At 38.4% G+C, this 12,140-nt stretch overlaps 1 protein-coding gene across 4 annotated transcripts in view; it reads right to left on the minus strand.

Annotated features, from left to right (window-relative positions):
* Positions 1–458: 458 nt before the first annotated feature.
* Positions 459–12,140, minus strand: part of DCAF6 (DDB1 and CUL4 associated factor 6) — a 162,523-nt gene continuing 150,841 nt past the window's right edge. For all 4 annotated transcript variants that reach the window (XM_067546273.1, XM_067546272.1, XM_067546271.1 and 1 more), the window contains 4 exons: positions 6,584–6,740; positions 4,788–4,876; positions 1,746–1,851; positions 459–898 (listed from right to left, as the gene is read on the minus strand). In XM_067546273.1, coding sequence (XP_067402374.1) covers positions 834–898; positions 1,746–1,851; positions 4,788–4,876; positions 6,584–6,740 — 417 coding nt within the window. In that variant the 3' untranslated portion in view covers positions 459–833. The remainder of the gene's footprint in view (positions 899–1,745; positions 1,852–4,787; positions 4,877–6,583; positions 6,741–12,140) is intronic.

The following is a 12,140-nucleotide window of genomic DNA, read 5'->3' on the forward strand; positions in this document are numbered from 1 at the left end:
TTCAAAATACGTTGGCCTAAATGACTTACCCAAGATCACACAACAAGTCTGTAGCAAAGTCAACTTCTAGATCCCAGATCTTCCAAATCCTGTCCAATGCTATAGCCACAAGGTCACTTATATCTAACTCTACGGGAGTTTTATCTTCATAAATACTGCAGGATTCATCTATTCTAAAATGAAAATATATGCCTATTACTAAAATCTATGGGCACGTATAAAAAATTGAACATAATATAGGATTTCTGTAACTAATTGGGCCGCCTTAATCTTAACTGGCTTTTAAGAGCAGAAGGCACAATTCTTCTAGAATGCTAAGAACCTTCAATTCCCATAGACTTCAATAGGAATTGATAGTTTCTAGGGACATGGTCAGAGAGAAAGGACAATTGAGTTTAGAATGTAGACAATACTGTAGCACGACAAATCAATTACTGTCCAAAAAGAACATGAGACAATTTAAACAACCAAATCTTTTAATTAGAAAGCAACAAACATGCAAATAGCAGGTATAGAAATTTATTTGAACCAACGTTTTTGCTCTAAAGAAAGTTATTTTTAAACATTGATCCAAGCTCCCACGTTTGCAGGTTAAGGAAATATTGCACTTTGCATCTTCTAGCACCCCTCAGACACGACAAAACGTTTTAAAAACATTTTTGCTTATTTTACTTCCACACTCTCCCAAAGTCATGCACACAGTCATTCAGAAACAAAATGTTAGGTTATTCAAAAACAAAACCTTAAAATTGCACTAAAGCTCTGTAAGGAAAAATATAATTAATGTCTTATACAAATTCCATAACGTCTAGGTATTCGCATAGAAGAGCCTGTTACTCTTCGTCTTCATTTTCATTCTCCTGACCAGATCCTTCTGACCTGTCACCCTCCAACCGGTCTGCAAGACACAAGAATGATTTAATAAGAACACAACTTTAAAAGTAACTTTTCAGCTAACATTTATGATATAGTGCATCAACCAGCTACTACCCAATGCACAGTGCCTAGGTATTATGCTGATGGACCCATCTGAAATGCATAAGACAGACTGATAGCACATACTAAATGGAAAAATTGCAGCAGCAACACGAGAGATCAGGGACAATAAAAGCAAAGGACAAGAAATTGTGAGCACTAAAGTCATGAACTAGGTAGCAGTTCAATCATGGTCAGCACAGAAGAGATGTGTTTGAGCAGAGTTTTAAAAAACAGATGAGGAGTCAATGAAGTGAACCGCCTGTTTTAGAGAGTTGGAACTGAGGGGTATTTTAAAAAACAGTTGTAACCAGAAATGTGCATTGGTCAGAAAAAACTGGGGAAACTGCTGTCAGTCACTGTAGGCATCAGAAAAGACATCTGTTGAGTAGCAGTCTAGAGAAAGAGGAAAATTAAATGTAGACGCATGAGGGAGGGAGCATGACTGGCTTAGTATATGCCACTCATACAGTGTGCCTAGTTAATCACTTCTACAGTAAAATAGTATTAGTGCCAGAAATATAATTACTGACATGTGGAACAGTTCTTTCCTTGGAATAGAATACACCAAGGAAAAAATAAAAAATTGATAAAGAAATATTTAGCATCTAAAACACACATATAAAGACTCTTAAAAAGGAGAGAAGCAAACTGTGTTTTAGGGTGGCATGTAAATCTCACTATAAACACTCAATTTACATGGCAATGTTAGAAAAGACTTATGAATGGCACAAGTAGTCTGCACAGAAGCTGCTCTGAAATTCTCCTACCTGCTCTTATATGATTCAACGATGCCAGCATTCGTAACATGAAAGAAGCTGGAACAGTAATTGTGTTTCTGGTCTCTTCCAGCATTAATTCATTACGAGTTATAACCTGCAGGAACGAAAAGAAATCACTAATCAAAGCATCATTAACTATAAACTAATTCTGATGCAATACAGTTTGTATTTTATATCATGTCTTTAATACACTGTGTCCAAAAATGCTTTACCAAGTTAAAAATTACAAAAGAGTAGACCCTAGCATATATAAATTGTGCTTTAGATGTACTGTATCGTAAAAAGAGTCAGTCATAAGAGCAATTTTTTATCTAGATAGTATGGTAGTATTTAAAATCACCACTGTGGTGTCTGACAGATTAAGTAATATGGCAAATGAAGAAAAATAGTTTTCAAGATAAGATGTGAAGACAAAGAACTGATGAGATGAAGTGATCGATATGATGCTGCAGACGTTCATAACTGCAGAGAACAAAGCTCTCACACCAACAATAGCTAAGAAAGTGGGAAAGAACAGAAATTATGTTTCCCCTCCTACTCCTATGCTACTGAAAACCTTTGGAGAAAACTTAATGGACATGTGGAGTTACTGCACTACAAGTTCATTCACTGTAAATAGCTCTCTCTCTCCTCTCCAACTGACTCCTGTGTGTATAAAACCCAGATGCCTCCTTCTCTGCCCATAATCATTCTAGCTAATTCCTCCAAGGGAAAAAAAAATGCTATCTAGCAAGTATGTTCAGCTCCTCTTTCACTCTCCCTCTCCACAACCATTTTTTGCCCACCTTCTCACCTTACTATTCATTTTCAACACATTAATCTCAATTTAACCTGATTCTCTCCAAGCTGCTACCATTCTACTTATTATCTCTCCACCCACATCTGGCTCCTATCTTTCAGCTTTTAAAAGGTACTCTTCTATGGTATTGATAAACCTAACAAAAGTTAGTCCTTAACCCCATTCGTCTCTCCAGCTACTGCCTAATCTTTCTTACCCCTTTTGGCTCCTTAAATACAGTATTTCCTCTGGCCTCTCTCTCTCTCTCTAAGACTTCCTGGCACCCTGTTTTCTCTTCTCTCCTCTGCATTGAAATTGGTTTTACTAAAGACACCAATGACCTACTCCTAGCCAAGTCTAAGGAGCCCTTCTCTGTTCTCATTTTCTATTCACCAACCACTTTGACAATCAATCCCTCCCATCTTCTCCTCAACTCATTCATTCTTGGGCTTTCATAACTCTGTCCTGGTTCTTCTCCTCTCTCTCCAACAGAACCTTCATCCCTTCTTCTCCCTCTCATACCGTCTCTCAGGAGTCTGCCCCCTCATCTTTTCCTGCTGGGGTGATCTCATCTGCTTTCACAGTTTCAGCTACTGTATCCATATTGAAGTTTTCCAAGTGTCCTCCCTGACCTTTCCCCTACTATCCAATCTTGGATTTCAGACATCTCATCTTGGATGTCCTTGACCAACTAACTTCACATGGTGAAAACTGAACTCTTCAATTTTCTTCCTAAGCCACCACCTCTCCCACACAGACATTAATTCAAAAATTGATGTATTTGGCACAAAAAACTTGTAAAATTCTACAATTGGCAGAAAATCTCTTTTCTGGTTGGCTCAATATGTGTAAAATTATTTCTCCTTCACAAACAGACTTAACCCTAACCAAAAAAACTGCAATTTTGGGGTTTAGCATGTTTCTTGAACATTCTTAAGTGATTATTAGGTCAGAAACAGAATAATTTTTACACATAATTTACATTTAATAATGCTTATTATCCTGAAGGATGCCAAAGCACCTCACAAATTTAACCCAATACACAAAATATAGACCCTGATCCCTTCACCCACCACTGAAAATGCAGCCACCTTTAGGGTAGAACATGACAACTGCTTATCCATAGCAATAATACACAACAGATTAGCACAGAAAGTGAAGAATCCAATAGCCAATTGAAACTGCAAGGCACAAAATATAATTATGCTATATGCAATCTGTTTTAGGATACCAAAACTGGTAAAGACTAGCACATGCCAAACAAAGATTTAATAAACTGGTAGGATTAAGATAATGTTTCTTTGTTCCCTCATCTTCTAGTCTAAAGGGTACTTGGAACCAAATACTGCACTCTCACACCCTCAGTTCCTATTGCAATCAATGAGTGCTAATTACAGTATACACTTTGGCCTTTGGTGAGGTGTGCAGGGATGGCTCAGAGCTCAATAGTGGTAGTAATTATTTTTGCGACAAGACATTATAGGGGGAAAAAAAAATCAAGTGACTACTTGACCTCTGCACAAGAAGCAGTTATTTTAAGAGAGCATTAGACACAAATATTTAACTCTGCCCGGTTTTACTATGCCCTGTACACTATGAGGGAGAAACATTGGGAAAAATATCCCTCATGTCTTTAGAGTCAGTTTCATTAATTTGAAACCATAAGCACTAATATTCATCAGTCATATCTATAGTCATAGCAGGGCATCACTACCAGGCACAGTTAAGATTATTTGGATGTCCTAAATGCAGTTTGCATACCTTAACGTGTTTGGATTTCTCTAACTGGGTTTATAATGCTTGTTTTATATCCTTAAATTGCTGATATATACTCTCAACCTTAACTCTAAATTCACATAGTTTTGTGTCTGGGAATATTTAATGGTGTTTTTAACTTCATTTGCTCCAATACATCTGTGATTTACCGCTTACCTTTTTAAAGTCACAGACTCCTCCATTTGTGATTCCTATTGTCTACCCTTGCAACTTTGATAGCTCACCCTATCTGTCACTTGTCTCACATTCATAATTTCATACCTCTGCTATTTCTATACATTCCATTATTTCCTATTCTCCCAGGTTATGTGGGGGGTGTTTGTGTACTGAAAGAAATGAAAGTTAATTGTTTTTTAAAACAAAATCTATTGCTCATTCGTTTAAAGTTAAAAAAGCATTCAGTTATTCAAGGTATTTGCAGAGAAGATTTTGCTAGAAATGGCAGCTGTGATATAAAAAGAAGGAAAGGCTCTTACTTCATCAGCAAGTTTTCGGTTAAAAATCCTGGACTCTTCTAGTGGTGACCAGATTTTTATATCGTAATCAATACCTGATGAGGCAAGAACTAGAAAATCAAATTTAAAATAGTATTAGAAAAGAGTTCTAAATGAAATGCCTTTTCTTCACCCAGATTCTAAACATTTGAACTGGAGTTTGTTGGAAGTGTTGCTGACATGCTTCATTACATACATGCATACATCCCTCATTTCAATTTTTCTCCATCATAACATATGTAAATGTCCACCCTGCAAACACATACACAGCAGTAGTCTCATTGAGTTCTAATCCCTTATTGCTGGATTTGAGCTACAAACTAAACGTGTGTCATAAAGAAAATAAATGAAAACATATCTTTTAAACAGAATGTGCATAATTTGAACTAGAAAGTAAAAAGCATCTGCTACTATATGCTCTCTTCTGATGAACTGAAAAGATTTAACAGGAAAGGCTTTAGGATTAATAGGTCAGTGTGCAGTGACAGATGTGAATAGGCCACAAACAGTGTATTTTATGTAGAAATTTGAAGAAATCTTTGATGCACCTGTTCCAAAAACACTAGGCACTTTTGCAAATATTTTTAAAACATGCAAAAGAATAAAAGTCCAAAATGCACTGGAATGTTCTGTCATCTGGGAGGGAGAATTAGTGGACTTCACACTGGGGGAGTAGTGAGTGTTTAGGACGCTTTCAGTAGATGTGGATGGAAGCTTGGCTCAGAGTGCTTGTCACTGCTGGGAGGGTTGACCCTTAAATGTTCATTTTTCAAGATGTAGGTGGAAGGAGGTCACACTGAATTAAAAAGCCAGGGAAGTTGTAAGTGTATTTTGGGAGAGCTTCTGATAAGAGTTAGCCCTTACAAGGCACCACTAATCACTTATGTCAAATATGTATAGGACCAGGTATTCAAGTAAACGTTCAAAAGTTCAGATGGTTAATCAAACTAGGAGATGTCCCTTCAGTCTGAAAACTGTACTGCGGATTCATTTCTGGTATTAGTCAGGCTGAAATACTGCAAAAAACAGCCTCTTGCAGTATTATGGTACTTTCACTTCCACAACTGGCTGACACTCAGCAGCCCAGAGGCCATGGAAAACGAAAAGTAATTAAAACTGTTCTGTGACTGTTTCAGAAACTGCAAAATGGTTCAATGAGAATTATCAGCAAAGTTTCAGGTCATGTCTAGTTTTCCCCAGACTAGTCTGTCCATCCCCAACATGAATATTTTCCAAAAATAAATTATACTAATTTAACTCACTCAACAGATCTCCTGTTAATCTAATTCTCTTTCCCCCGGTCTATGGCTCTTCAGACCACCCTCCCACAGCATCTGAGAGTCTGATACATGCTCTGGTCAAAACTCAAGTAGAACAAAGTGAGGCCAGATGCTAATATTGCTTCTCATGTTACTGTATCAGATAGCTCGCATTATCTCACCAACAGCGTGGGAACCACTTTCAAACTCAGTGTGTGTGGTGAAAGGAAAGGGAAAAGTACTTTTTCTTTCTGGACCCTGACTTCCTTTGTATGTTATATATCACCATTTTTGTTCTGAGGAGTTGATGGGTACAGTGGTCTATGTGAGCCAAACCTCACTATTACAGACAAGGACAGCAGCAGCACACTGTATTTTATATAACTGAGATGCAGCCCTCAGACCTCCTGGCAATTTACTAATGTGACCCTTGGCTAGGCAAAGTATTGAAGATTCATCTATAAAGGATCTTGCTACAGGCTATGGGAACATGCATACTGCAGGAGGAGATGGTCTTACTTGGGTCAAATGGATGTGGCTGTAGACAATTCACCACGTGATTATCAGCTTCCAGCAGCATCAGATGCTCAGCAGTATGCCGATCCCAGATGAAGATATGGCCACAATCTGAACCACTCATTACAAAGTTGGAGCCCCAGAAATTGGCTTCCTTTATCTACAATAAAAGTAAAATTACAAATATTTGTTCTGATTTACATGGAAATAACAGAGGGGAAGTGTTAATTTTATAAACCATTTCATAATAGTGCTGGCCCTAATGTAAGGATTCTTCAAACACAAAATCAATTTTTAAATTGACAACTGTATGAAGCCAGTGAATTAAATCCATGCCACCTCTCGTTAGCAGTTCTTATGAAATATTATCAAGATCAGATGCTGTATCCTTTCGTAACTGTTTGACCATAGGCATCACTTCCTCTAATATCACCAGCCTGTTTTCTGCTTGGTTCATTTTTGGATTAAGTTGTAGTTTACATCTTAGTGGGGATCTGTTCACTAATTCACAAAAATGCTCACACCAAAGTTTAAATTGTGTATCAACAGCCTGGAAGTATTCTCCATTTTTGTCGTTAACTGGTGGAAGCTGTGAGTTAAGGACTTGCTCTAGAACAGGGCTTGAAATCAGGCAAGCAGTGGCCCTTGTATCAGGGATATGCCTTTTATCGTCCCCATGAAAATCCCCCCAAATTTGGCCTTTGAAAAACTAAAATTAACACGTTTAGTACAGACTTCTTAGATTTTAGCAGCTAAAAATCTCCAAAGATTCTGTTTTCACTGAGCATGTGCCATTCCCTCTCAGCTGAGTGCTAACTAGAGTGTGCATGCAAACATCCCCACAAAGCAACTAAGGATGATCCAACCCAAGACAATGGAGGCTCAGAAGGATTCTCACTGTAACTGCGGCTCCCAAATCTGGCCCAGGATCAGATACTAGAAATGAGAGCAAGGAGTCTCTCTTGTGCTCTCCAAGAGCCACTCTGCTAGGCTCAGGCAGCATGAAGGAGGATGTCATCTGATCTGAATGCAGATGGCACTAAGTCAAACCAGAGCATAGAAAGGAGTGGGACAAAATCTGGTGGGACTAGAACTGGAGAAGGATTAACTGATTGCAAGTTGGAAGGGAGAGATGGAACTGGTTGATCAAGGATTCCAGGAGCTATAGGGAGGACTGGGAGGTGGTAAAGGAAACTGGAGGGACATGTGGGGGACATTGGGAGCCAGTTGGCTGAGGGAGACAACATTGACACTGGATGAGAAGCAGGGAGGGCAGTGAAATGGGAGACTGGGACTGTCCGGATAAGGAGACAAGGACTCAGACCTAGTGGAGGGGTGGAATGGTCTGAGGAAGGCAAGAACTCTGACAAGAAGGGCAAAATTCGCCCCAAAAGTGTTAAAATGACACATGCAAAATCTAGAAAGTGCTTTTAGAAATTAGAATGATCACCCTCAACCACCTTAAAAATACTTGAGTCAAATGGATGTGGCTGTAGACAATTCACCACGTGATTATCAGCTTCCAGCAGCATCAGATGCTCAGCGGTATGCCGATCCCAGATGTAACTATATACTTCTGTAACTATATACTATAACTATAACTTCCTAAAAATGGCAGATAATACTTAGCACTTTACATCTTGAAAGCACTATAAAAATATTAAGTAAAAGAGGAAAAAGTCTATTCACAAAGAAAAAACATGTGCATTTCAAGCATCACCCTGTTTCTTACGAAGTGCAACAATTATCTCATGACATTTTCAGCCCCCAAAGATACATTTTGGAAAAAGTTATGGAATTAATAAAGAGAGGTTTAGAATGGTGCAGCCACCTAAATCTTAACTACCCAGAGAGAGTTACTACCACTATATGTGATACAAAAAGGTAACACTGACTTATTTCAAAAAGAAGTGACAGATTTAGGTTTTTAATTTCTTCAATACACTTACTACTTCTTTAAAGTATTATTCACTTCTTTGAGTCTTAATTCATGTAGTTGATAAAAATGACAATCTTGGATTTGGAAATGTAGAAGCACATCCTTTGCCACTTTTTACTGATGATAAAAACAATGGTTTTATAAACAACGTAATTTGTGATAAAGACAACAAGTACAATTTCTGGTGAGTATAACTGCTGCCATGGATAGGGATTTTTTTTTGTAAAACATTGTGATATTCTGTAGAATATCTATGTGATCTAGTGGTTAGATCAGGAACTAACTAATTAGTACTTTTATTTCTCTTTTCATCCAAGGATCTCAAAGCACTTTAAAATAATTACTTAAACTTCACATTCCTCTTTGAGGTAAGTACTTATGTCATTTATGTATATGGGCAAAGTCAGACAGATTAAGGGAGTTGCCCCAGGTCACAAAGAAAGTCAGTGGCAGAACCACTCACAGAAGAAATGGTTAGCTACCTTTCCATAACTATTGTTCTTTGAAATGAGTTGCACATGGTTCATGCCACTGTAGGTATGTGCATGACCCGTGCACAGTCAGATATCTTTTTTCTTCAGCAGGTACCTGTTGGGGCGGCTCAAATGCCCTCTGCACTGTGTGCCGGTGCAGGTATAAAAGGGCGGAGCCACCCTCCTCAGTTCCTTCTTACCAGATTCTGATAGATGGGAAGGAGGGCAGATTATGGAATAGACATGTGCAAAATATCTTGAAGACCAATAGTTACAGAAAGGTGTGACCAAATGCATGCTTCTAGTCACACTCTACATACCATTGTAATACTCTCTGTACAAAATGTGCCTTGTAAGGTATCATTTGAAAACTTGCTGGTCAATAATATCCTGGTGAGATGTATATAGCAATATTATACGTAAAGTTATGAACCTAAACTGAAAACAGAACTGAAGTGTGTTTACCAGACAAGTCTCGGGAGCAAGTAAATCTGTCTCAAGACAAAGGACAAGCTGACACCTCTAGCCAGGTATCATCAAAGCTGATGGGCAATCACCTGTCAAGTGGCCATTCTTTGGAAAGGACGTGTGGTAGGAACAAACAAATCTACATCTTAGCAAACAGCATGACACTTCATTCACCATGAGATTCCCTTTAATGGTCCTCACAATGGGAACCAACTTTATCTATGGGTAACTGTCAGGAAAATGCACTTGAAAGGGTGACTGAACTTTAAAAGTAAGGGACAAAAACATTCCAACTTCTCTTTCCCTATTCATCTCTCTCTCCTTCCCCTAAGATGACAAAAGAAACAGCCTTTGGACTTTGGGAGCAGATCCTAGCCTGAGAATTTAGTCAGCAGTGTTACCGGGAACATGTTTCAAGGTGAAGTCCATTAACAAGTCTAGTTTGTAAACTTTTAAGTACTAGGAAGCATTTGATCTTCATTTCTCTCGTAACCATTTCTGACTTTAATGCCTTATACTTGTACTCACTTAAAACCTATTTCCTTTTAGTTAAATAAACTTACTTTATTGTTTAATCAAAACTAATCTAGTGTTGTGAACTGTGTGGGAAACTCCATTTAGGGTAGCAAACTGCTGTATACTGATCCCCTTAGAGTTGCAACGGACCTAATGCATATGGACTATCCAGGAGAGGGCTGAACAGTGCAGAACACACATTTTGGGGGAAAATCCAGGACTGCGAGTGCGTTGGGGTCACCCTGCAAGTGGTAACCAATACTGTTGGAAGCCAGAGTGTAACTGATGTGTGGCTGACAGGCTACAGCTAAACACAGACACTCAGGGTATCACCTGCATGCTGGAAGGCTGTGAGTAGCCAGGTGGGAGTTATAGTAATAAAGCATTGTGAGGCACTCAAGTTGGCAGGGCAGGATTGACACAGCCCTTCACTGGTCTGGATTGCACCCTGGAATGTCATAGTAAATCATCATTTCTTCTTCTTCTTCTTCGAGTGATTCTACATGTCCATTCTACTGTAGGTGACTCAAAAGCAGATTAACTTGTAGGTGGGCTCGGAGTCTATTTGAACAAAGACTGGATAACAACATGATCAAAAGTGGTCCTGGATTGATTAGCTACAGAATAATGAGAAGTAAATATGCACTGACAACTATTTTCCTGCTTTGCAAGTGTCCAGAATAAGTACTTGCATCAGGAAAGCTAATGATGCCACATGCGCCCTAGTCAAATGGACCAACAACTTAGCGAGTGAAGTCACATTAGCCAACTGGTAGCATGAACAAGTGCATGAAGAAATCCAGGATGAAACCGTAAGTGGAAACTGACTGCCCGTTAACTCTATCTGTGACCATGACAAACAATTGCATCTTAGTGTGGTCTAGGCAGAAAGCTAAAGCTCTTCTCTCATCTAACAAATGAACTTTCTCCAGATCTCTCTGATTGTGAGGCTTCAGAAAGAAAGCTGGCAAATAAATTGTCAAGTTAACGGGAAAACTGGAGATCACCTTTATTAGGAACTTAGGGTAAGGGCAGAGAAACTTCATCCTTATGGAAAATTGTAGAGGGAAGCTCTGACACCAGAGCTTTCAACTCACTCACCTCACCAAGGTAATTGCAATTAAAAATGCCACCTTCATAGAGAGGTAAAGCTGGAAGCAAATTTCAAGAGGTTAAAACGGTGGCCCCGTTAATTTTGCCAACACCAAGTGTAGCCTATGTTAAGTAGAAATTAGGCTTTGGCCTACGTTAGCCTAAATGTAAAGGAGTATGGGAAATGGAAGTTATTAGTGTGAGAAAAGTTAGGGATAAATTGAAGACGGTTAGGTGGAAAAATAGAAGCTCGCAAGGACGTGACTCAGGTTTTTATTGCAGCTATATTTTGGTTATAATTGGTTTGAGCAAGATTTTTAATGTGTTTTGATAATTTTGGAATGTTTTATTAAAAAGCTAACTATATTGATAGTATGGGAAGGACATTGGTGCAGATGTTAATTTAAATAATGTGTAATGTGAAGAACTAATAAGGAGGTGGCAGAAATGAATATGGTAATGGGTAGATTAAGTATTAGTGTTATAATAGGGATTATAGAAGTAGCCTTGAAAAATTGCAGGAGAACGCCAATTAACATCAAAAGGGTACTGTTCAGTTTCAGAATTATAAGGCTGTACTTCACTCTGTTGTCAGGGGACTGATAACCCACTGATATACTATTTCACCTGAGAGTGTTAGTATAACTGTAGTACTGTGTAAGTGGTAATTGTATGCCTATTTGCTTAACTAATTACCTTTTTCTTTTAATAAAGTTTGGTTATATCACTCAAAATGTCGCCTACTGGTCATTCACTAAATAAATTTTCTGTAACTGACAAAGTCTTAAACCTGAAAACTAAATTGGGTTTTATTGCATCTTTATATTTATACAACCTAATATTAATTGGAAACATTTCAACATAAAAGTTACAAAAGATTACATGTGATCAGATCCCATGTGGGAACAGAATCAGTCCAGAAAACTGATGGTGAAGGGGCTGGTACTGGTACTGAGGTACTAAACAGTTCTCTTGTGGCTGCATATGCCTCTGGTGTCATCAGTACCAGTATTGATTCCTTTCCTTGGTGTCTTTCTATGGATACTTCAGGGACTGACCTCAACAGACCTGG

Source organism: Emydura macquarii, unplaced genomic scaffold (assembly GCF_026122565.2).
Source record: "Emydura macquarii macquarii isolate MOO-44397 ecotype Brisbane River unplaced genomic scaffold, CSIRO-AGI_Emac_v2 contig_1119, whole genome shotgun sequence".
Classification (NCBI taxonomy): domain Eukaryota; kingdom Metazoa; phylum Chordata; order Testudines; family Chelidae; genus Emydura; species Emydura macquarii.